Source organism: Perna viridis, chromosome 1, assembly GCF_037379345.1.
Source record: "Perna viridis isolate PV_CMFRI_1.1 ecotype Kerala chromosome 1, ASM3737934v1, whole genome shotgun sequence".
Classification (NCBI taxonomy): domain Eukaryota; kingdom Metazoa; phylum Mollusca; class Bivalvia; order Mytilida; family Mytilidae; genus Perna; species Perna viridis.
The window spans coordinates 30157791-30185338 of NC_142445.1; the positions used below are offsets into that span (position 1 = coordinate 30157791).

General features: G+C 31.7%; 1 protein-coding gene and 1 long non-coding RNA gene across 13 annotated transcripts in view; both read left to right on the forward strand.

Annotated features, from left to right (window-relative positions):
• LOC148628290 (uncharacterized) overlaps window positions 1–27337 on the forward strand; it is a 39964-nt gene extending 12627 nt beyond the window's left edge. The window contains exons 9-17 of one of the 12 annotated variants that reach the window (XM_088585609.1): window positions 12176–12211; window positions 12420–12443; window positions 14123–14194; window positions 16202–16300; window positions 16413–16526; window positions 17241–17258; window positions 19616–19714; window positions 20375–20539; window positions 23325–23464. In XM_088585609.1, the coding sequence (XP_088441735.1) occupies window positions 12176–12211; window positions 12420–12443; window positions 14123–14194; window positions 16202–16300; window positions 16413–16526; window positions 17241–17258; window positions 19616–19714; window positions 20375–20539 (627 nt within the window). In that variant the 3' untranslated portion in view covers window positions 23325–23464. Of the gene's footprint in view, window positions 1–1296; window positions 1327–3388; window positions 3419–12175; window positions 12212–12419; window positions 12444–14122; window positions 14195–15092; window positions 15114–16201; window positions 16301–16412; window positions 16527–17240; window positions 17259–19615; window positions 19715–20374; window positions 20540–21520; window positions 21678–23324; window positions 26553–26706 lie in introns of those variants that run through there. The other 11 variants (XM_088585657.1, XM_088585600.1, XM_088585591.1 and 8 more) reach the window with 11 other exon arrangements.
• On the forward strand, window positions 6772–9080 carry LOC148628292 (uncharacterized). The gene is made up of 3 exons (XR_015922585.1): window positions 6772–6801; window positions 7068–7097; window positions 7872–9080. It is a non-coding gene; the product is annotated as an uncharacterized LOC148628292 (long non-coding RNA).
• Window positions 27338–27548: the final 211 nt, after the last annotated feature.

A 27548-nucleotide genomic window follows, 5' to 3' on the forward strand; every position in this document is an offset into this window, starting at 1 on the left:
TTGTTATGAAATTCGGATTAAAGTTGGAATGTGCTGCTTTAAAAATGTGCTACGACGAGCTTTTCTTCCAAGCAAATACAAACGGCGTAATATTTTTTTCTCTTAGTAAGACCAATGTGCTTTTTATATACCATTAAAAGTAAGTAGAAGATATCTAGGTATAAGATTATGAAAAGTGGCAAAATCTTATTTCCATAATTGTATTCTGTTATTGTAATTCAATATTGTATTGATAAAATTATTCACAGAATGAATCAGTGAGTTAAAGAAGCACACGTTATCTTTTCTTCAGACGGTGTCTGTTTTCTCTGAAATTTTCTACACTTTTCAATTCTTCGTCTTACTACATTCGTTAATCCTAGCAAGAAATCTGCCTTGCTAGTAATGAATAAATTTGCACCTGTGTAATATGATAGTAAATGAAAACATGACATGAACTGTTAGTAGTTCAGAAAATTGACCAATCCGATCACGTCTTTTTCCCAACAAATAACAACGAAGCTGGCAGATATGATAGAGGTGTCAAATATGGTATACATGGTTCTTCTGAAAGCAATTCAGCCTGCAGCGTGACCATTAAAATCCAGGAAATTCTAATTTGTGGCAAGACTTTGAACAAGGGCAACTCGATTCATTTCAGTTTTGGAACATATCGACAGTACCGACTCATTGATAGCAATTTTTTATCAAATGTTCCCAGCATGATTAATTTCGACAATTCGCTCTGTGAAATAAATTCTGTAATTTCAATTTCGAACTTTCTCCCCCCAAAATCAACACAACTTTGATATCAATCTGCCAATCACTGAATTTTAAATTTCATTTTGAAAATATCGGTAAATTATGAAGAATCTATATAATAAATAGGATAATCAATTGGTTTTCATGATTAACCAAAATATTATCACTCGTGCTAAGAACGCTTGAAAATTCCGCACACTCGTTAAATCTAGGCGTTATTCGACACTCGTGATAATATTTTGGTTATTCACTCCATCCAATTAATTATCCTATTATTCTTAATGTCCTCCGCTGCAAGTTCGAACCTTTTTTTAATATCCTTTACTAATAAAAGTGAGATTTAAGTTAGTAATTATTCGGTTGAACTAAACTTTTCATTTTATAACCACCTCCTTCCCGCTTTGTAAGCAAGCGGTATATAGTTAGCATGATGCCCGTTCGTTCAATTAAAATTGGAATCATCCATGTCCTGGTTAAAAATCACTGTTTTCATCGTTGTGCTTAATAATTATTATGTGAGAGATTTCATACAACGCTCCTTACCATTCTGTTCAGGAAGATGACGAGAACTTGATTGAACCGATGGTAAGACAACATACATTTTTTATAGATATGCATGAATGCTGCTTTCATTTATATCTTGTATTCAGGCCAACCATATCCAAGGGATATGTAACGTCAGAAGTATATGACTGTATATTTACCCAAGATCTGACATCTAGCGGGAAATCTTAGCAAAGTCAAAAGTATTTGCAAATACTTCTCTGCTTTGTGAAGCAATATTATATATGAATTACGAACTGATCAAATCGACTGAAGATCCCTAAAATTATGTTGAATGGGTTTAAACTGGAGAAATTTACTTAACACATCTGTAGTACTGAAATTGCGCTGCTCAAACAACAAATTTATGTTTTTGTCCCCGCCGCTATGTAGACGGGGACATAGAAATAACGGTGTCCACCGTCCGGTCACAGTTATGGACGTAACTTGACAAATTTTGTTGAAGTTTTGTAGGTTGTAAGTCACCATTTGTAGTTTATCATATTGCACCGCCATTTTGATTTGACAAATTTTACAGGTGTTATAAGATTTTATTAAATTTGTACATGGTACACTATAGGAACACTTTTTGGATGAAACGCCGCGGATACCGCTAAACGGATTTTGTTAGAATTTCGTAGGATAGTTAGTCACCATTTTCTGTTCATAGTATTTCGCTGCAATTATGATACTACAAATTTCACAAGAGTTCTGGGATTTTGTTGAATTTGTACATGCTTCAGTATAGGAACACATTGCTGACACAACTCCTCGGATACCACTGAATGGATTCAGTTATACGTCTGTTAATATACTGAATATATCCAATGTTTAATAGGAAGTGGCTTTGACTTATCTACTAGAAACTAATATTAGGATCTCTTCTCATTTTGTTTTTTTCATCAGTCATTTTTTTCCATCATGTATATCATTTTTATTTAACTACACGTATCATCTTTTTCGCTTACAATATAGCTTTCATGATAATCTTAGCGAAGCGCCTAGAAATTATAATTTTATTCACATATTATATGAGTTATGGAGTAGATGTGCGGAACAATTCCTGAATCTATTGATAATTAAAAAAAATGATAATTAAGTTTGTAAAAGCGATGTATATTTGAGGTCAAATACGATGAGCCGCCTATAATATATGTGAGTTGTTTTGTTCACATCCAATAAACTTAACCTGATCAAGTACAGGCCCTCATAAGAACTGTGCAGAGGTTTATAAATCTGAATTTTTGTCAGTATAATAACAATATATGTGTAGATCTATCCGATGTGATATCGTAATTCTTTTAAAACCAGTAAAAGAAATTATAAAGGTTTAAAATGAAGGAAAATAACTTATGTAGTGATCTATTGAGGACGTAAAATGGCGATGAAAATATTTTTCTATAAAGACTTCATCTAAAATTGATTTGACTTTTGTTACTCTAAAAATCTGAAATACAATTCTTTTTTTTTTGCAGTTCTATATTTATTCGACATTCTTAAAGTTTTTAGCTTTTTTGGAAAGGACAAAAATTTTGACTTGTGATCTTAGTTTTTGCATATTTCTTGTGTGGACCTGTTTTAAAGGTGCCATATTTCCTTTTTCTTTCTTTTGAGACGTATAATGGACGACAATTATAAACACTTTTACGATGACAAATAGGCAGCACCATTATGGTATATACATTATTACAATATCATGATATTCCTATCACCAAAATAGAACCTTATACGATAATATGAAGTGCACAGCATTTCACTTTTAAATTATATCCCCCTTTCCCCGCTTTGTAAGCAGGCGATATATACTGAATATTACATGTCAAAACCTATATCACATACGGTATCAACCCGAGACGGCGGGGTGATATAGATCGAGGGTTGATACAGCATGTGATACAGATGTTGACATGTCATGTTCATTATACCATACATATTAACTACAATACTTCAAGTTTGGTCACTGAAAGGGTGCAGAACAGGGTATGCGAGATAGGTCTAGGGTGTAATTGAAATGTCGTGCTTCAAAACAATATATTATTTATCGTTGTGCTTAATATTTAATATGTGAGAGATTTCATGCCAGCCTTCTAACTACTCTGTTCAGGAAGATGACGAGAACTTGATTGAACCGATGGTAAGACAACGCACATTTTTATAGATACGCATGAATGCTGCTTTCATTTGTATCTTGTACTCTGACTTATCATACATAAGGGGTGAATTACTTAAGAAGTATATTATACACAAGTTCTGACAGATAGCAGGAAATGTCTGCAAATACTTTTCTGTTTTGTGAAGAATTATTTGCATAAATTAAGTGCCGATCAACTTGACTAAAGATCCCTTAAATTTTGTTGAACGATGATTGGAGCGATTTGTTAAACCGATCACATGACCGAACTGAACATACTTCGGTTATGACAAGTATGAATATGTACAAAAGATATACAATATTTAGATATATACCATGTAATAACTTTGACTTTTCTCCTGTAACCCATTATTAAGATCACTTCTCATTCTTTTTATTCATCAGTCATTTATCCATCATGGATAATTATCATCTTTATTTCACTAACAAGTTCTTTTAATTACAATTATCGCTTTCATGATAATCGTAGCAAAGCACGTATAAATGTGCTACTTTATTCACATTTCCTTAACCTTATAGCTTATAGCCTTGGGCCGGGTGATCTATTGCCATCACTTGGCGTCCGTCGTCGTCGTCGTGAACAATTTTTCAAAACTCTTCTCCTCTGACACTACTTGATCAATTGGAACCAAATTTAGTATGAATGTTCTTTGGTGTATCTTGCATAGATTGATGTGGGGATTTTTTTTTCTGTCGAAAAACATGGCCGCTGTTACTAAAAATAGAACATAGGTGTCACACAGTAGTTTTTTATCTCCAAAACCGTTAGGTTTAGCTAAATTCTGACAGGGTAAAATAAAAATGTTCAGCATGATGAGATGTATCTGTGGTCAAATTGTCGTTCTAATCCGTTAAGCCATGTCAGAGTTATTGCCCTTTTCAACGTTTTGTGCTATTTTTAAAGTTATTTCTTTCTAAACTCTTCTCCTCTGACCTAACTTGGTATGAATGCTCCTTGGGGTATCCTGCATGGAACTGATATGAGAATATTTTTTCTGTCGAAAAACATGGCCGCTGTTACTAAAATAGACCATAGGGGTCAGACAGTAGTTTTTTGCACACATCTTCAAAACCGTTAGGTTTAGCCAAATTCAGTCAATAGCTGAAATGATTATTTTTATTAGGACTACAAACGTCTTCAGGGATAAAAGTTGTCAGACAACTCCTTGTAAGAGTTATTGCCCTTGAAAGTGGAAACATGTATAATCTATATTGATTAAATAGATTTTAAGTTTTAAAAGTTTGTGAAACGGTGTATATTACAGGTCAAATACGAGGACCCACCCATAATATATGTAAGTTCGTTTTGTTCCCACCCAATTAACTCTCATGTGGTCGAGTACAAGCCCACTTAAGAATAATGCAGAAGTTATATATCTATTTATTTTGTCCATTTCTTAGTAATGTATGTGTAAAACTATCCAGCTTTACCTATTAATGATTTTAAAACCAGTAAAAGAAATTAAAATGTTTGTGAAAATTGGAAAAAAATGACTGCCTAAAGAATGATCTATTTCGACAGTTTTTAGCCAATTTTACAAGTATTTCGACTTTAGCAGCATGATTCTTGTGTGAACCTGTATTTAAAATATCATTTTCCTCTTACATGTGCATTGAGATGTACAATGAATGGCACTTTAATTAAGACGAATATGCCATGTAGCGGTATAGTTTCGCTTTTTACCCTTTGACCTTAAAGACGCTCCTCCATGGAAACGCAAGCCACCTGATCGCAAGTCTGCCTCCCGATTGACCAAGAACGGAAATTGAAATTGCGTGCCATATGCGTTATTTCCTGAATGAAATGCAGAAAATTATAAGTTAAAAGAACAATTTTACTGCGTCGCTTATCTTATTTTAAAGATGGTACTTATTTCGGTCTTTAGATACGTTACAATAGTCTTAACTGTATTCAGATCTGTATTTTTTAGGAAACCACCCATTCTTCATCTCACACTATAATCAACCAAATATAAGCAAATCAAGAACAATAACTCTGACAAAGTGCTATATGCATGTGCAATCTATAGATTTTATCTCAAAAGTGCAAAAGCCGAACACAAATTAAAGACTGGTTATGTTGTCTGTAACTGTTTCTGTAAAAGATAAAACTGAGTTCGGTGATTTTTTTTTTGTTTTTTTTTTTTTTTGACATGCATGAGTTACCTACCGTCTAATTTTAAATAAAACTGCTACTTACGTCTAAAATCAGGCTTAAACATTAAATGATATGAGTATTTCTATCTATTGATTAACTTTTTTTGCATGTAAACATCTATATTTGCATGTTAAAATAACTCATAGCCAAGGTGTAACACACATTGTCTCCTTTTCATGAAAGCACCATAAACGGCGTTGCACATTCTAATTAAACAATACGTTTTTTAGAGACAAACTCCGGTCTTGCATGATGAGAAACCGGTAAGATTATTCCTGTTACTCCAATACACGTATTTACACTTTTGTCAGCCATTGTAGAAAACACTACACTTTCCTGAACTTGCATCCTTTCTCAAAGTTAAATGTTGGTTTTTGATTAACTTCAACGATTATAGAGAAATAAATTACATAGAAAGCATTGAAATTCATTTAAAAGGGAGATAATTTTTTATTTTGTGCAATATTTGGCTGCTTTGTTATGGAACTTAAAACTATTTTCTGAGCCATCTGTTGTCGATTAAAATTAATCTTTGACATATTTACTTTTTGTATGATATTAACATTACATTGAGACAAAAGTTCAGTGGGAATAAGATATTGAGACATGCCTGATTTTTGAATTGACAGCCTCTTAGAAATACATTGATTGTCCCTTCGACGTCAAAAGATCATTCGGAACAAATCATGTAGTCGATCTGAGCACGTGAACTCAACTACAAAAATAACCCTTGTTGATCAGGTTCATAAAAAGTCTCAAATGAAAACGTTTCTTCAAATCTTCACATACTGTGCCTTAACTCTTGAATTTTAAGCGATCTGGTTGTGACATTTGATTGAAGAAGAATACCTATAGGTGGAAACTAAATTTGAGATTGTTCATGAAAACCGGCTTCTACTTTTATAAGTTCGCCTTACAGAAATATATCGTTCACACGTTTTGATTCCAAATTTTTCGTCACGTTTAATACCCATGTGCCCTCCTTATGTCATCGAAAGTTTTTTTTGTTGGTTAATCTGTTTCCGTATATTATCATTTTTATATAACTAGAAAACTGCAACGCAAAGGTAACAGTTAAACTTTTATACTTTCAATTTTGCATTTTATTGTTTGTTTGATTATAAAAAGTAGAATCATAAAAGAAAGTGCATGTGAATTTTGTACTTTTATACTTTAAGTCAAACTTGAGATGCCTGCCAATCCACCGGTGAGAAATATGCCATTTTTAGACCTTAGTTATTTGATAACTTTTGATTAAAATATTTTTAAAATTTATATATTTAATGAAGAGGACAAGTACTAAGACAATTTGTATTAACATTTTATTCTGTAGAAATATTCATAATAATTTTTAATGAGAAAATACAGAGTTGCTCTAAATCTTATAATGATTGAAAACTTCATACATGTACAAATCCATTGCTTTGTAACATACTTTTCTTTAAACAGCACTATATTTTGCATTTTATTTAGATTAAACCTGCAGTCCTAGCAAATAAACCGGTAAGAAAAGTCGCATTGACAAACATGTCTGATAGACTTACATGTTCACACATATTTTTGTCCCTGTCACATGTGCAAACCTTCTACTTTTAATTAGCACTCTGATCTCATATAATGATGGTTTGTCCATTTATATACAATACTGTTGTTGAACTGAAGGAAGTATTTGGTCGTGATATATCATTGAATAGTACGTATCAATTTAAAATATATATAAAAAAAAAGAAATTGACTAAGAAATACTGACACCGGAACAGTTGGCTTGTATATTTAATAGATCGAAAAAAGTAATGCCTAACTGCACTGATACTTTGATACAAGACTTTCTAACTGCAATATCCTAGCGCACAATTATGTATGCGTCATCGTGTTTTTACATTATTCAATTTACCCACTGGCATTTTGAATTAAAATGCAAGACGTTTGTAAAATTCAAAAATTTACTGTGATGTTGTGTTCTCCTAGATTGAACCTGATGTTCCGACAAATACACCGGTAAGACTTCCACAATAACGTTAATTTTAATTTACCTTACTTTTAATCAATCACTCCCTCCTTCCCTAAACGCTATATATTCAGATTGACTATTGAGCCTGTTGTGCATAGAAGCCCCTTACACTATTTTATCAAGTATCACACTATTGTTTTGTTTTAAGGAATGAATATATTTCTCCCTTTGTTTAAAATCTTGTTTACTTATCTTTGACTGACGCCTTCAAATCAAAGTCCGGAGCATTGGTCTCTTCCATGCCTGCACTACTTTTGCCATTTCAGAATACAGTGGAGGAACGTCAACGGTACGGAACTGGAGCTGCCTTGGAGTTTGCCTTCAAATGTGAAGCATAATTTATCGTACAATACTTTGGATTCTTATACACAATCTTCTGTATTCCCGCTTATATCCCCTACACCTGCTACTTTTACATTCCCCACCAATTTTTTTTATTATTCGTCCTATTACATCAAAAATAATTTGGAATAATGTGATTTTCAGTTACTGATGGGTTAGCTTGTAAAGGGTTTCGCCAGTCACAAGCAGTAGCAATTATACGTACCTTGCATGTATTTGTTTTATAGGACGATTACCCCATCGGTGCACTTTGTCGATACTCTCAGGTTTAAGTGGATTCCGAATTTCTTCATTTACTTTTGTTAAATTGTATGTATTATTTTAGTTACTGTATTTTCTTTGTAGTGTATGTCTGTTTTCCATGTCTGGTCTTCGTCCCTGGATTACATTCTTTCGATTTCCTTTAGAATATTGTTCTATAGTTCCCTTGATTACTCTTTAACATTAATTGCCTACTTAATGATTTAATTTGATTGTTTATTTGTTTTACGGGCAAGATAGCGGTCTGTAATTCTAATGATTCTAATTCTGACAGGATCGATTATATATATATATCAAATCATAAGGATTTTTTTTGATTTTTGACTAAGTAATGCTTGTATAACCTGGTAAAAAAAAATACCAGTCCAAATAAAACTCAGACACGGCCTTTGGTAAAGTGATTTATTATGAAGAAATACCCACCAAGCAAACGATGTTTTTTCAGTCTACATATATTATACTTTCACATTACGATAATCATTTCTGCATTAAGATGTGCACTTTTTAGGAAATCATACATTCATCTCACTCTAAAATCAAATTTTGCTAAGTAATTTCATGTTTGATCTATATAAATTTTATCTCAAAAATGCAACACCCAAATAAAAAACCGAAACGGTTGATGTGGTCTGTAACTGATTCTGAATAGGAATCAAAGTAAATTTAGTGAGTTTTTGAAATGAATGAATCACCTCCTGTCTGATTTTTATCAGGACTGTACGTAAAAGCTATTCTTGAATAAACATGATACTGTTACTAGTACACCGTTATACTGTACACTTCTTTTTCTGTTTTGTTTGTTTTTGTTTTTGTTTTGTTCTCGTTTTGTTTCGTTTTTTTGTTTTGTTTTGTTGTTTTGTTTTTGTTTTTGTTTTTTTATGGATGGGGGGGGGCGGGGGCGGGTACATCCACATAAATACCGAACTACCTATCAATCTGTACATTTATTCTTCTCCTGTTTGCCTATGATTCATTTTGCATCTTTCATACCTCGGATGAGACTTTTTATGTTACTGTGTATGTATGATTTTAGTTACTTATGTTCTTTGTTGTGTATGTCTGTTTTCCATGTCTGGTCTTTGTCCCTGGATTACATTCTTTTGATTAACGCTATAACCTTGCTTCCCTTGATTACTCTTTGCAACCCATGTTGTATTAAACATACATCTTTCAGGATAAAAAGAACACATAATCATCTTACCTTGTGAAAAGTGACTCAAAAATATCGTGATTTCAACGCCAATAACTATAATCACTGCCTCCTTTTTTTCAAACGTCATTAATAAAACATTAATTTGGGATTCTTCGACTATGCCATTGTTTCAGATTGAGCCTGCTGTGCCAAAAATTAAACCGGTAAGATTTGCAAGTAACACTGCCTTACACTACACAATTTTACAGAGTGTAAATGTGTTTTGCGGTCAAAATCACGAGATTTGCCACATCTCATGGTCCTGTTTGCACGTCTGTGATCCTTGCAAAAATTTACAATTCCAAACCTGCAATTCTTATAAATGTTATTATGTTTTATTTCTTAGTACATTTTATGGCAAGACGTATTGTCCTTATATGTGAATATTCTCTCTAAACCAGGGAAAAAATCTGTATATTTATGCACTTTTTTATTTACCTTCTACGATAAATGCTATTACTTTTTGTATTGTTAGTACGAAGTTTTGATTTTATACCACAGCAATTACTGTTTAGGGTACATTGCTTTCAGTATTATTGACAGTGCACTTTCCACAACCGCCAGGTCTTCCTTTTTTTTGCATTCCTGTTTTTCATAAAACGTTAATAATCGTAAGATAACTACATACAAGCTTTGTAAATGATATGATTATCGCATCAAACATGTAGAGTGGGTGTAAAGTTCCTTTAAAAAAATAGAGTTTAGTTAAATCAATGATTGTCAGTTAAGTTGTTCACATTTTGATCATTTACTTTCCTTCGTTGTCCACAACTGTTGACAACTTCTTTGTGGTTTTATTTATTGGAACATATCATATTAGTTATAATCACTTTTCCCAGACACTTTATCGTCAACATTTTTCATTATAATTAGATAACACAAAATTCACAGGAAATAATGTACTACTATTTGTTTTTGTATCTCAGATTGAGCCTGCTGTGCCAAAAAATAAACCGGTAAGAAACCTATGGCCACCTTTCCTCTACACAACACATTTTTGTTTTGTGGTCTAAACTACAAGATTCTTCTTTTGTTCATGATTCTGTTTGCACGTCTGTGCCCCGGGCATATTTTTAACCAGTTCTATAAGCAACAGTACATACCTTAATGTTTTATTGCAATTTAATCTCGTACTGCTGAACTATATATCAATATTAGTTAAATTACCAATTTATATCTCCAGCCCAAGAGTTAAGGCTTCAGTCTATCTAACAGTTCGTCTCCCCGTCTTTCCGGCATTAAGTCCACAACCCTTCCTTTATTAATTGCTGTATTCTAGTAAAATGTTACAATATTTTGTCTTTTGATTGAGATGCGCATATCTAAAAGAATTTCTGTTTCAACAATTTGTAAAGAATATTATTATTGACATAGACAATTCACATGTAAAGCAGGGGTTGATTTCTGCTTTTTGAGCGAATTGTGTTGACATTTCTTTTTATTTACTAACACCTCCTAAAGTTTCCGTCAGAATCTAGCATAATGATTTGTAAATAAAATTTCAAGGGACAATATATACCAGTATATGTTTATGTCTCAGATTGAGCCTGTTATGCCAAAAAATAAGCCGATAAGAATCTTCTGATTGATCTGCCTTTCACCACACAACTCAATGTTTGCATGACTTCGTGGTCAATAGCTCGAGCAGTCTCACATGTTCATCATTTTTCTACATTTGTGAACCTTGCAAGTTTTAAATTTGCTACACTAACAATTCAAGTACCATACCATGGACTGTTGGTTGCAAATTCATTGAATATTGATTTTAGTTCTACATGTTTTTATTCATTCATATATCTTTTATTCATTTTTCATTAATCGTCTCTCCCACAAAACATTATTTCCTGAATTAATTTTAAATTTTGAAGTCAGAATTATGCAGCTCTATTGTCGAGTACTGTATTGCATATTCATCTCCTCAAAAAGTAGTCGTTATAGATATCAGACAGAACGGTGTGCGTTCATGCATGTCAGAAACACACACATTGTCTCTTTTATTTCTTAATCGGAAACCGCATTGCCAATCTGAGTTTGTTAATTGTTAGTTAACTTTTTAGAGACAACTATATTTAAATCGAATACAACATTGGCACGTTACAACAATTATCGTTCTTGATATGGTTGATTTAAGAGAGAGAGAGAGACGAATGTATGGTTTTCTCCAGTATACTGATCTGTATACAGAAAGGGCTGTAGTTGCGTGAAAATATGACGAATGTAGACCAAAAGAGCTTAGTTTGTGCTATTGTTTTATGCACCTTAGATAAACTCTACTATTGAAAGTACTTGCATTTATATGGATAGGTACTTCATAAAGTATTCTGATGATAATCTAAATAAAAGCAGTGTTTGCACTGTTTATTTAAAAAATACTACCATACATGAATGAATAACAATACAGTTAAAAGACTTGTATTTACAGTCGAAGCATATCTATCGCAAAGTGGTTTATTTTTATTTATAGGATATCAAAAACCCAAAAAAAAAAAGACTGAGATGTGATATAGCATTATTTCAAACATAATCCCTTTTTCATTAAATGCTTTTAAAGCTTAAAACAGTCAGCAATCACTTTATTAGTTTAGTATCGTAAAACATTTTGTTCATTCATGAACAAGAGTTTAATACTATAGTAACCAATTGTGTGTTTTCAATATTTCTAACGTATATACAGTTGCATTTGAGTCTTCCCCAACACTAACACGTTATCACCTAATTATCCAATGTACACTTTTTTTTTATTCTCAAATGAACTTTAATCAACAAATTTTACAGAATAAAAATGGTGTTTTTCCCTCCCGGAATCCTACGGTAAGCAAATGAAGTGAAGTGATTTTTTCCTAACATTTTACAGTTTTGTGGAGAATTTAATTTTGTATAAATCTGCTAATTCAGAAAAAAAATTACAACGTACTAAATTAAAAAGTAGAACTATTGAGTTTGTCGGCAAAAGTCACAAGTAATATTTAAGAGTCTTTTTTTCTTGTTTGAAAATATAGCATTTATTTCTTCATTTTAGCAAACTTTTACAAATGCAGTTCGAGTAAGTTTGCATGGTGCATGTTGTTTATGGTTGAATCAATGAAAACAAATCTTTTCTGTTAAGCATATAATGGGACTTTATGATGATATGTTCTCGTTAATTTGGAGTTTTGGTTTTCATCTTTGTTTATACCTTTGCCTTCGAATCAACTTTATATCAACGCTTACCCTACCGGTACACCTGGTCGATGCTTCCCGTTTTAGTAGAGTCCAAGTTGCTCGTTCAATTTTGCTACTTTGTATATACCATTTTGGTTATTTTATGTTCTTTGTTATGTTTGTTTTCCATGTCTGGTCTTTGTCCCTGTATTACATTCTTTTGATTTCCGCTAGATTCTTGGTTCCTTTGATTTCCCTTTCATCAACTGAATACGGAAACAAATCTAATAAGGTTCAGGTTCTTTTAAATGTTCATATCTTATACATGTATGTCTCATTTCATTTTACTTCATCACGTTTAACAACATGAATGCAATTTGATTTTTTGTTGTTGTTTTTAATGTCTTTTTTTATTTTCATTTGAATAATAACCTTTGAACACGGACATGACTTTTTATTAGCAACTTGGAGGGTGATTCTAGAAAAACACGAAGCTCCTAGTCCATGTTTCAGTCAATCTGCATTTTTACCTTTGTTTCTTTGTTTGTGTTATTTTGGTTCTTTGTTGTTGTTGTCTCTTTTAACGAGAAAGGAGAAGACCAAACAGAGGTAATAGTAGTCACTGCAATTTTGTATTTCTTCCCATTAAAGTACTTTCTGTATATGTATACAACATACAATTTGTCTCGTCGTTATCCTTTGATAAAACTCTTTTAAAAATCGTTTAAATCCTGGTGTCCTTGATTGCCCTTGAAGAAATCCTTTTTATTACTTTTCTGGAAACAAGACTTAATGTTAGTTATTTGTTCAATGATCTTTTAATTAAATTGAATGCGTATAAACGTCTGCCTTATCTAACAAAAGGATTGCTTTTTTTTTCTTAAAAAAGAGATTTAACCAAGTTTTGATGTATGTAATTTTTGTTTGATGAACTAACATTTTGATTTCATGCGGAGAGTTGAAGACTGTTTCATTCAGAACTGCAGTCAGCGTCTAAGCAGACATTCATGTACAATCATTAAAATGCTTTTTAAAAACCTTCATTTCTTTCTTCTTTTTTATATATGTGAGTGTCTCTTCATCACTATTAGTTTTTAAAATTATTCGGTTTTTTTTTGTTTTGTTTTGTTTTTTGGTTTTTTTTGCCTTTTGAAAATATTTTCATAACAGATATTTTTCCCCATTTACGACGGAGTATTTAGTACGTGTATACATCTTAAGTACCTCATTCCCTCATAAAACAGAGTGCAAAGTAAATACAAATTGAAAAAGAATATGTATCTCATTTCTGACCTACTATTGAATAAACCTAGACTTTATTTATGAAGTCACCTTAACATTCAAGCCTTTTGTAATGTTATACAGTGAATATAAAATAATTTCATATCTATTCGAGGAAACATAATACATATACACGGTAAACGTTAAAGAGTAATCAATGGAACAAAGAACGTGAACATAGACGTCTGAACTACTTTATCTTCTAGACGTGCAAAAATGAATACGTAGAACTTATCTTTTAAATACAATTTCTTGTTACTTCTTACTTTGACCAAACCTGATCTTCCTACGTATCTTTAGGGTGATCATACGCCTACTCCTCGAATGAAACCAAAACAAATAGAAAATGAGAACAATGAAGACAATAAAGAGGTAACAGTAGTCACTGCCTCTATGTATCTCTTCCCTTGAAAGCACTTTCTGTAGATATACACTGCACAATATACCACTTTCACTTCAGTTCACTAATTTATTGCTTTTCTATAGTTATATAGAAATATAATATCACTTGCATGGTTGATTATGTAATAGCATTTTTTTTTGTATCTGTATCTGTTCATCGGTAATGTGTTTTATTAATTATGCTTAACCATAATAAGGAAATATCTACAATAATCTACTATTGATGCAATTTATGTTCTCTTTGGCCACTTACGTTCCATCAAACAAACCTACGTTTTCTATAAATCTATGGTATCTATACGGATTTTTTATATAACAAGTTACAAAATAGAGCTTACATACTAGTCCAGTTATTTGTCTTCATTTATATGTATATGAGAATGAATGTGAACATCACGTCTAACGGCGGCATTAATCGTATAAGTGTATTTTTTGTGGGGAGGGGATTGGTTGTAAGAAAATATCCTTAGATGTGATATATAGATCAGGAGTCGAATATAAAACATAATGTATGTATATAGTAGATATGAGAGCGCGAACTTACATTTATTCAATATTGCATTGAGAAATGATGATGTGTGATGTACATTATAACCAGATGGACCTACTTGTTAGTAACTTTTCGACCCCATAAAACCGTGAAACCTGTCCGAACTGAACGCCATTAGAACTAAGAAATTTATTGGTGAAGATAGATGTTAAGTTAACACAAATTAAGTTTAAAACATATTGAAATTGGTACGAAGGGGCTTCGAAACAATGTTTGGTTTACAGAGGTCATCGGCATATCCAGGGTTCGGTTTAGACAGATCGCGCTGTATATACTTTTTCGTCAAATAAATATATCACTAATTTATTATTATCATAGAAAACACAGATATTACAACTGGTAAGAGATTAAAGCTACTTTTTGTTTTCTGTTGTTTTTTAATGAATTTTGTATTATATTCTACGAATGAGAAATAAATTAACTAGACCATGTTCAGTAGGTATTTTGTGATGCATGTATTCTGTTGTTTGTTGTTTGTTCTTCAAGCATGTACAGGACTTTCATGGGGAAACGTACCTTTCTGTGATGTATGGGGGTGAGGTACGGAAAATGGGGATTTTAAATCGCTAAATTCGATGTCACCAGATTAAAATCAATTTTTTAAACTTATGTTTTAGTGAAATAGAACTAATGGTATAAATGCTGAAAAATTAAAAAAAAATTAAATCGGTTCCATGACTTGAAAAGTAGTAATATTATGAAAAGATGCAATGGGGATTCTATTTGGAATTTGGATTTTCTAGGGCGAATGTGGTTTAGAACTACGGGAAAGCGGTGCTATTGGTGTTAATGGGAGTTTAAACCGTGTAAAAGCAATATTAACTGACAATTTTATTTGGAATATTTTAATGCCTTGAACTAGTGCTTACAGAAAACATTTTTATGTCACAAATTTAACATTTTACAGAATTTAGGAAATTTAATTTTTATTCTTAATATATAGCATAAAGTTTAGTGAAGTATTTAACTTAAAGAGATAATAATCATATAAAAGCACTAATTGAACATAATAAAACAATTGGACGCTACGTTTTACTTAACAAACACCTAATTACTGATTTAATGAAAAAGGACATGATTGTCTTTCATATTGTCTTTTATTGTCATGTTCATAATAGTGAAACAGTTATATTTCAATAATGTAATATCCATGCTATTTCTAAATATTTAAAGGTTGAATTGACTAGGCTCATTGCAAATTTGGATTTTTCGTAATGTTTCAAAGTAATATATGTTGCACATATATATATATAATGTAAATAATATAAAGCAGTGCTCAAATGAAATATGATAATTATACTACGTTATATATTTTAATATTATTTCTTCATGAAAATAAAAGATCACTCGCTAAGGGCAGATTCATATAATAAATACAAAAAACAAGCTACTTTTGACATCTAATGAATTATGTTTACTACCCAAAGCCAATTAAGCGACAACCATCAACTAAACTAGAAGAGGAAGATGACGAGGAAGATGATATTCTTGATGATCCAGATTTAGATGTGAATCAACCTAATTCGGTTAGTAATTTATTTTTTTTTATCAAAAAATATTTTATATAAAAAAGGCAACAAAACCTATATACATGTATTTATATTTTGTCACATGTAAAATTGTTTATCATTTTTACAGCTTGGTTTATACCCTTTGCATCAAGCTATTCTACGCACAGACCCGGTTGAAAGGAATAGACTCGTGAATAAACTTTTAGCTAAAGGGGCGGATATCGGTGCAAGAGCTAAAGCTGTAAGTATAACTGGTGTTATCCAACAAATTAGGTGCAACAAAATTGTTTATTTTGATTTGACAGTATTTTATGCTTTTCCAGATGGTGATTTTGTACATTAATGCACACGACATTTAAGCATTTGTGTCGATTATGAATGTCCTTAGAATATTTTCCGTATTTTATTTCCGTAAAATTTCTAAGTTTAGGATAGAAACAGAATTGATCTCAGCTGTAAGTCTACGAACAAACCAATGAACAAATTTAACCATTCTCGGTAGTAACATTCAAATTATAACACGATACTTGCGAATTCAAACCGTCTTGTGTGGAGCAATACTTTAAATCCATATTTGTGTACTTTTAAGGAAGGTAGACCTAGGGTAAGGAACAAAACTCTTGAAACAGGTGATTTTAGTATCATATTCAATTTCACTAAAGCTAATTAAGCTTTCATTTGAAAGTGGATGAAAACAGTCCAAGTTACTTTGATAACTACATGAGATTGATGTAAAGTGCTTAATACAGACGTTCCAATGAATTATACGAGTTGTGTCCCTTACCCTAGGTCTACCTCCCTAAAATAGTCTGAAAATAGATTATGTTGTTATGGAAGTACACAAGAGCGTTTGCTATTCATTATGATTATATTCGGATTATTTGAAAGCCAGATAATAGATAAACAATTATTAAAGTATTTTTATCTTCGTTGTTTGTACTTTTTTAATGTATAGAGTGAGGACCATGACGAGGTAGGTTGTTTGTTTTGATCAGGGGCTTATTATTACATGTAGCTTAGTCTAGTCATTTATATTTCGAAGTACACGTTGTAGAAAAAGCAACTTTCTTTAAACTAACTTATCGAGATATCAATTCGATCTTGCTACTAGTAAGTATTATGTTCGCAACATGCACTCAGTTTAACATGTATTACATATTGAAAGGCTAATTCGTAACGATTTTTTTCTCAAAGTTAGCAATAAAAATGCTTGCGCAATAAGCTGGTTTACAGTAGTAGTTTAAGAATGTTTGCTACCCTATTTATTGATAAGAAGAACTTCGAAAGGTTATGAAATCAAAGATTTCTGAATTTTAACTGAAAGAAGATTTCCCTAGGTTTTCCATAGAATTGATCTTAGTAGGTTTAATCTATTTAAGACACTATAAAAAAAAAACAAGGATTTCATAAAAAAAACTTTCCAAGTACTATATTAATGTGTTTGATGAAATTATGAAAAGAAACGTGGGAGTTATAGAGCAAGTAATATTCATGCTATAAAAAACAGAGGAGTCTGAAAATCTGACAGATATGGCTGAACATGAACACCATACATCCTTATATATATAACACAGGTAACTTGAAAATGACAAAACGCTTATAAAAATGAATCTGTCGGTCCTGATATTACATGTATACATGGGTTTCGTTGGCTTTAGTCTACGCTATATTTTATTCGAAACTTGTTTGGTGTGAGAATGTAAACATACTCGTTATAGTATTCAAACATTTAACTGGTGCTTTAATTTGTTTGTATCTCTTTTTTATTTACCTTAAATTGTTTTATTGTTTCATTTGCTTGGTGTATGCTTAACCCTGCAATATACAGCATTGTGATATTTTATTTTACTATTTTAAGCGTCTTAGTTTTCACAGAGGAAAAAGAGGATTTGGGCGAAAATTGATTTTTTAAAATTATGAAACACTAAATACTTTTCAAAACTGCAAAAAATTAATACCTGCGCTATTAAGATAGGACAAACTTCATCGTCTTAATATTTACCATCTGGAGTTTTAATATTTTTTTAAATGAAGGGAAAAAACTATGATTTGTAAATAAAAAAAATATCTTACGAGATAAGGCCTTGATTAATTGCTTCCAAGACTTCCGGTGAATGTTCTTTTTGGTACTGATAATGTTCTCAGATATGCTTACATTAGTATAGTTTAATAGTTTAGTAAACCGACGTTATTCGGTTGATATTGAAAAAAGTTTAAAATCACAATTACAGAGGAAAATGAGATGTAACAGAAATACTGACGGTCCTGTAGCAAATGCAGTGTATCTGTATACAACTCCGTGTAATTTTGTCATTTAAACATATCAAAATTTATTCTAAGCATAATTTACAATTAGTTTACTCTCTGTATTAGACCTAAATACAATATACTAACATTGTATGTTAGTATATTGTCCCTTATTAATGCTAATGCATGGACAGTCTGGAAAATTGTTACATTACCTAGTTTATTCATTTATATTCTTTTTTTACGATATAATAATTTTGAATAAAAAATATTAATATTATAGGTTATATCTTGCTACAATAAGATTTAATCCTAAGTTGATTGTACATATCTTGTTGAATATATAACTCATTATTTACATGCTTGCCGGTCTATCCTCTTCCTAAAGGCTGGAATTATATCACAATGAATGAAGCACTGCCTGCTTTATTCAACTTTTTTTTTCGCGTTCCATTGTTAATCTTATATACGCAGGCTCGGATATGAATTTTCTTTGACGAATAATTGTATTTTAACAATCTCGTTTGAAAGAGTAATCAAGGGAACCAAGGTTATAGCGGTAATCAAAAGAATGTAATCAAGGGACAAAGACCAGACATGGAAAACAGACATACACAACAAAGAACATAAAGTAACTAAAATCATACATACAAAGTAAATGAGCAACTCGGACTCCACTAAAAACTGGGAGCATGGACCAGGTCCACCGGTAGGGTAAGCGTCCTGGCGTGTCTAATGCAGAGCTTGACTGCGATTCAGTTCTAATCTCCGCTGTACACACGTCCTAGCCATTAAACTGTCGAAATTGCACCATTGGGAACTTCTACGAAAACAAAACCATGTTTTGAAATATTATGATGTTATAATGTTATTATAATGTTATGAAATGAGACAAAAATACGCCGTATATCCGTTGAATTTTAAAAAAAAAACTTCCTACATTTTCCGGTCTATGTCACTTTCATTCAGACATTTTTTTCAGATTAATCGTCCAAGTATGATAGCCTTTCTCGTTAACAAATTTAAAATCGAGTCCAGAGATCAACCTTTCTAATTCAAATTGATTGATTTTGTGTATTACAGGGAGGTAATACAGCCCTTCATATGGCTGTGGCTAGAGACCAAATTGGAACTGTGAAAATACTCCTACAACACAGACCTATGTATAATGCACCGAATAATGTAAGTTGTGTATCATCTTAAATTCAGTTTACTTTTCATTCAAATGTTAAAATTTAAAAGGTCAAAGGTGGAGGAAGGTCAAACCAACACTATCTCTGAGATCAGAGTGAGGAGGGCTTCATGGAGAGTAAAATAATACTTGGAAATATGTGACCGCTATTCAGTAGAAACATTTTTGTGCCACAAAAGCAAATAAATAATAAATTTTCAAGAATGCGCATCATTTTTTTTTTATATATGACGGTCATAGAAAAGATCAATAAACCATTTTACTGCATGGATTTTATTCATGAACCAAAGTTATTTTGAAGTACGGAGTTTTTCCTTATGTGTTGATTAAAAATGCTAGTTACATATGTAGTTCAGGACAACTTGCCTTGCAATACCAATATTTTCTAATAGTGGAGAAATTGTAATATTGCAACTTCATATCAACTGTCAGATTTTAACATTTTTGGAGAAATATCAAAAAACAAAAGTTATCTTACGAGTTACTTTTTACAAACATTGACACAGTAATCGGTAAATTTACATTTTTACTTTATCTTGCAACTTCATATCAACTGTCAGATTTTACTTTACGGAAAATATTACGAGTTACCTATTACATACACTGAAATCAGTAAAATTCAAATTTTACTATGTTGCCTTGTCTCACAGGAGGGTAAAACCCTTTCGGAAATTGCCACAGACAATGAAAACGACGAAATGAAAGAAGTTTTAAACGAATACGAAAAAACACTTCAACCGGATAAAGATGAAACAAACACACAGAATAATGGAAAGGAAGCTAAGAAAAAAGACAATAAATGTCTAATTTCATGAGTAATATACTTTTATGTCATAATTATCAAGCATGTTCTTAACCTGTTATTATAATTAATCGTTTTTCGTAAATTATTTTACTAAAACTGCATGAAATGTATAATATACATGGTACCTAAACTTCAGAAGTTATATTTTGCATGAAGTACCCATGGTTTTATATCTATCTTATATAAATTATTATGCCTGTTTTAGTCATCAGAATCCTCGGTGAAGGTGCGTTACTTTTACAGTTAAACACAAGTCTGAAAATATATATTTACTCGTAACTGTTTTTTATTCATGTGTTATATTTTTGTTTACAGATTTTTGCATTCTATTTGTCTCTTTTTAGTACCATAATATGTGATTTAAGGTTTGTTTTTGGATTGGGTCCTTTATATCATAGTTAATGTTGCAATGATAAAAGTATATATATATATATATATATATATATATATATATATATATATATATATATATATATATATATATATATATATATATATATATATATTTTGTGAATATGCTGTATTGTTCTTGGTTACCTTACTGACACTTATTGTACATTTTAGGAGCAACTCGGTGGGTTTTTTTTTTAGAAAATCAGAGGACGCTTACTCTCCGATGTAACTGGTCCTTGCTCCCAGATTTTAGTGGAGTCCGTGTTGCTCATTTTCCTGTTATTCTTGGTACGTGTTTATTTTCAAATTCGTTATTTCAAGTTCCTTGTTGTATGTGTCTCTTTTTCCTATATCGTCTGAATATAGCTGAAATATTGCTGCTCGGACGTTAAACCCCAACAAACAAACTTTTTCCTATCTGGTTATAATCCTTGGAATATATATTCGAATTTCCGCTCGAATCTTTGTTCACTTGATTACTCCTCATGCACTATCCATTCCATCTGAAGAGTTTAAGGGATGGGTCATTGTGATGGACATACATGTACGTGTGTAATTACAACTTGCAATTCAATTCAATAAACATACAATGTTACAGGATGGATCGACTGCATTAGATATTGCTGAAAAACGCGAAAATGATGAAATGATCCAGATATTGAAAGAATATGGAAATACTCAAGAGTCAGAGAAAGAAAAAAGTTCAGAAAAAGAGAAAAAGAATTCAACATGTGCAATTTTATAATAATCAAGAAGTAAAACAAATTTATTTTATATCTTTGTAGCTAGCTTATACCTTTTTCTGTATTCGTGGCATAGCAGCTGATTTAAAACCACCTTTTTCTAACATGCGAAATATTGAACGATTTGATTTATTGTAGTCTTAAATGGAGAAAAATAACCTAAGTAATTGCACTTTCTAATGACAGCTGAAAGAAAACAATTACACATATTTGATATCAAGTAGTAAGCTTATAACATCAAAATGAAAAAAATATGAAATAACAGTATATCTAAACCTATGGAAAGACTTTTCTAGTATTGCAGTACGGTTGAAATTACTTTTACCATATTAATGACGTATGAAAAGCAGGGTTTCTTATATTGTACATAGTCCTGATGATCTTCCATTGGTAAAATTTATTTTTAATTTTTTTTTCCTTCAAATTATTTTACATATAAAATTCCTTAAAATCTACCATTTTAAATACCAACTATTTAACTCAGTTTATATGAAAATATTTTTCAAGTTGAAATTGTGTTCAACAAAAATCAAGGGCTATTTCCCTCTTTAATTGCACAATACGCTCATATATTCGCTTCCACGAGGTTAAATATTCTACATTTTCACTGAATGGAATAGTTTAGCTATAGAAGAATTTATGCTTCAATTAACATAGATGTGCACGAGTTGCGCTTGTTTTGTCTACCTTATCATATAACATCGCAATTTATTTCTTTCTAACGCCGAGTGTTTATTAGGTTGTGGAACGTTTTATTTTTAGTATGCTATGTCAGTTCTAGTTTTCAAGTATTTCTTTAGTTACCAGTAGTGTAATTTTTTTCTTCACTCTGTCGACGTCATTTCTTTGTTCAAATATGCATATTTATCAGAACTTTCTATATCTTGCTAACACTGCTTATTTTTCTGTCAGTCTTATCATGTGACAGATTTCTGTATCAGGTGAGTGCTGAAGGGATTCAAATTGTTCAAATGCAAAGTTTAATTCTTGCATTGTTATCAGTATTTGGCTAATTTTTGTGCAACTTTGTCTTTCTTATAAGTGCATTTTATTGTTGTATTCACTATGCTTTTATTTCAGATGTTATGGTTTAATATTTTTCTTTAGTATTCATACCGTAGTCATTCTATTTGAGCAGTCAAAATGCATTGAGAAGTGATGAACTGTCACTGACTGAATGTTGTGATTGGTGTCATAAATGTAGAATTATTTGGCTATTATTTAATTTCAGAAGGAATACGTGGGCTTCTAACTGGATAAAAAGTTTTGTCCGTCGTCTCATAGACTAAATTTCGTAATGTGACTGTTGTGTCATCAACATGTATGCTAAAATTGAATTATAAAGAATGATATTACATTTTTTTCGGTCTGTTTGAAATAACCAGTAGGCCGGTGGTGCAAAACTGCGTACAGATTATTTAAAAATCAGAGCCAAGCGTTATTGAAATTCAAGCTTTAAATTTTCTATATGTATTGTCAAAATGACATAATTCATATGTGTGGGGTTTTTTTATATGTCTTACAGTATACTTTTGAAATGTAATAAAGAAACAATAAAGCTAGTTATTATGGCATTTCTGGCAAAACCTTATTTATCTAGAAGCTTTAATGTAGAAGTATATCAGCATATTCCTCTAAATAAAATTATTTTAATTGTAGGAAGGGAAACTACCAAAGGACATTGCAGAAGACAATGGTTACTTAGACATGATGGCAATTTTAGAGGAATATAAAAGAAGACAACGTCAGAAAAATATAAAACGTGGTCAAAGTTCAAAGTCATGTGATCTTATGTGAAACATTCTTTTTCGGTTCTAGTCCCATAATAACTGTTTTTCTTGAAGTTCTTGAATATAAACATAACTGTGATCGATCATGAGCATTTATGTCGCACTCTGCGTCAGTTTTCACTAAATCATCTTATTTCTTATGTGATTGTTGCTCTGTATATTTATATCTATATTTATCTCTTCTATTGATAGACTTTTTAATACTTTCTGTGATACATTTTCTATGGCAAGCCAAAGTGGACAAAAATAAATATTTTGTAATATTAGAAAATGATTTTTTAATATTACAAATTTATTTTTTTAATATTAGAAAAGATTTTTAATATAAGAGATTCATTTTGTAATATTAAAAATTCATTTTCTAATATTATAAACTCCTGATTTAGTAATATTATAAAATATCACAAATTTTGTAATATTACAAACTGAATTTTTAATATTAGAAAATGAATTTGTAATATTAAAAAAAAATCACTTTTTAATATTAGAAAATGCTCATTTTTGTCCACTTTGACTTGCCATAATTTTCGTTTGGTTATTATTTGTCTTGTAGTGCATGTACTGTGAAATTTTGTAAATGCTTTTACATGAGTAAAAAATTAATGAGTTGTTATCGAAGATAGAACCCGATTTATGCATATGCCGTTGTATTTTTTCTTTCCTTGTAGCTGATTCAGAGTCATCTCCTCATTCAAATATGCAAATATAATGCACCATGATAAATGTTTTTTTAATTTTGTTAAAATTTATAGAAAGGTTACATTATTTGATTTGTGGAGGTCCGAACTTGTTGGTTTATCCAATGTACCTATAATCAACCACATGATACAATCCACTTTTTCAAATTCAATTTCTTATTCTTTGATTCGACCCAAATTAAATATAAGTTCATCTTTGTTAACTATTTGGAAGGCTGGGCTAAAATACAATTGTATGCTGTTTGTTCGTCAAAAATCATTAGATGGATATGACTAAAAAGTTGATTAGGTTTGATATACAAGCTTGGCGACCCTGCGCGACAAAAAAATCGCATATTTGCAAGAAGACATTGATTCTCTGTCAGAGTGGTTGAAGGCCGTGAGGTCTTTAATTTTGAAACGAATGAACGTTTTAAGTAGGTCAATGAGTCCCAAGGCTACATCAGTTTTCAAAGACCCCGATGTAGCAAAAACATTGTCTACTATACATGACAAATATGTTGTCGCACCAGCAGACAAAGCCCAAAACAACATTGTTTTTGTCTGCAAAACGTTTTATATCCAATGTTTATTATCAGAAGTAGACGAAGAAAATAATAGCAGTTATAAGACCTACACTGCTACCACTCTTTCCAAAGAAGAGATTGTGGAAAAACATAAATCTGTGCTATCCTCTTTTGGTCTCTCTACCAAGGACGATGATTGTGATTTACCGTCTATTTACTGGATTCCTAAACTTCACAAGAATCCATACAAACAACGTTTCATAGCTGGATCTGCAAAATGTACCACCAAACCTCTTTCAAAACATTTAACTTCTATACTCACAACTGTCAAAGAGGGTCTACAATCCTACCACAACACTTGTTACTCCCGTAGTGGTATTAATTCAATGTGGATCCTGAAAAATTCAAATGATCTTTTGGAGACAATCAGTTCAAGACTATTATCTGAATATAATAGCATTAAAACCTATGATTTTTCAACACTGTATAATTCTATTCCCCATACTCAGTTAAAATCCCGACTTAAAAACATTATACATCGTTGTTTTTCCAAAAAAGATGGTACACCTAGATACAAATATATAGTTCTTGGTAGAGATTCCTCATACTTTGTAAGAAATAATTCCAAATCATCTTCCAAATATACAGAGGAAGATGTTTACAAACTGCTGGAATTTTTAATCGACAACATATTTGTCCAGTGTGGTGGACGTGTTTTTCAACAAACGGTCTGCATTCCAATGGGAACAAATTGTGCTTCTTTAGTAGCTGATCTATTCCTTCACTCTTATGAGGCTGACTTTATAGCTGATCTGATCAGAAAGAAAGAATATTGTTTGGCTAGATCCTTCAATCTCAGTTTCCGCTATATAGATGACGTATTATCTTTAAACAATCCTAATTTCGGGGATTTGATACATCGCATCTACCCAAAAGAACTTGAGATAAAAGATACTACAGACACTGCGAAGTCAGCCTCATATCTTGACCTACACTTAGAAATCGATGGTAAAGGAAAACTATTGACCAAACTTTACGACAAACGTGATGACTTTTCATTCAGAATTGTCAACTTTCCTTTCATCTGTGGCAATATCCTTTCGGCTCCTGCGTATGGAGTGTTCATATCACAACGCATACGTTATCCCAGAGCTTGCCGAAACTACGGTGACTTTTTGTATCGCGCTAGAACTCTAACAAATAGGCTTCTGGAACAGGGTTATGTTGCTACAAGATTGAAGTCATCACTACAGAAGTTTTATGGTCGTCATCATGAACTCGTGGATCGTTATGGTGTATCCATCAGCACCATGAAAACTGATTTATTCAACGGGTCTTGACTTTTTATGAGCAACTCAGCGGATGTTTCTAGAAAAGCAGAGGACGCTTACCCTGCCGGTGCACCTGGTCCATGCTCCCAGTTTTTAGTGGAGTCCGAGTTGCTCATTTACTTTTGTACTTTGTATGTATGATTTTAGTTGTTTTATGTTCTTTGTTGTGCATGTCTGTTTTCCATGTCTGGTCTTTGTCCCTGGATTACATTCTGATTAACGCTATAACCTTGGTTCCCTTGATTACTCTTTGCCAGATGGTCTTAAATTTCACGTTCTACGTATCTGTAACAAACTTCAGTTAATTGTCGTTTACATTTTTTCCATACAGGACTATTTAAACTATCCTAGCTTTAAATACCACTAACACCGGTAAATCGAATCAAGTAGACCTTTTGTGAAATCACGAGATTGTACACGTATAGAAATTTAACAGGTGAGTTTTATATCAGTCGGCACATGGTCATTGAGTGAAGCATTGAGTTTGGTAAAGTAGCAGTGGGGAATTATAATTGTCAATTCAGGACATGGATATCCCTAGGCTAATGTTTACAATACTCAGGTAAGTTAATAATTAATTTTATATGGTAAATTATAGTCTATTTTGCTGTCGAGATGATATTTCTTGCTCGTGGTCCAGAATGTACGAGAAATTGCCATATCATGCAAAGGTATAGATGTTGTAAGTAATTTTTGGGTTCAATGTCTATTTACAGGGGTTTTTAGACCCGGTTTTGGTGTGCGTCTTGCACATAGCTAGAAGCGTCGACCTGTCGGTGATAAAATGGTTATCAACCTGATGTTCCCGAGATGGTGTAATAACGCCTAGAGTCGGTGAAGTAATGTCGGTGATTAAAAAAAAACCGTTGGAACGCTAGGAATTTATTATTTTTGGAGCACAAAGTCCGTTATATTAATTTGTAAAGTAACCGAGAAGTCCGTGCTAGATATGTTCGTTTAACCAGTCATGGCTTACTGAATACAGCATTATAGTGAAATATATATCATCTGGTGTTCTCTTCGTCAATATAGAAATCTACAAAAAAATGTGTGAAATTAGTCTATATTTCGTCCAGTTATAATTATAACAAAAGTCCAAGGGAAACAACCCATTTCATTCGTTAATTTTACAGTACATGCAACGTTCGACCTTACCGGGAGGTGTGCAGAAAAAATGGTGGTGTGTTGAGACTGTGAATCATTTAGTTTATGTGTTTATTTCATTCCATTATATTTAGTTCTGTCTTGTGCGTGTATATTCAGTTACATTTATGTTTATTCATTTCATGATGTCATTTATCTTGAATTTACTTTAGTTTGTTTTGTTTATTAAATTTATGTTTTACATTTTTTTTGTTTTATATGACATTGGCCACTTGACAATCCAAAGAACTTACTTCTTTACAGTATCTTATGTTTATTGTGAATGTGTGTTCACTGATGTTTATTCATTTTTTTAAACACTTACTTTTACCTTAATTTGCTCAGTTCCAGAACCAAACAACAAGGGAAAAAGTTGAAAACTACCTTTGAAATTATGAAAAATCTTGATAATTGG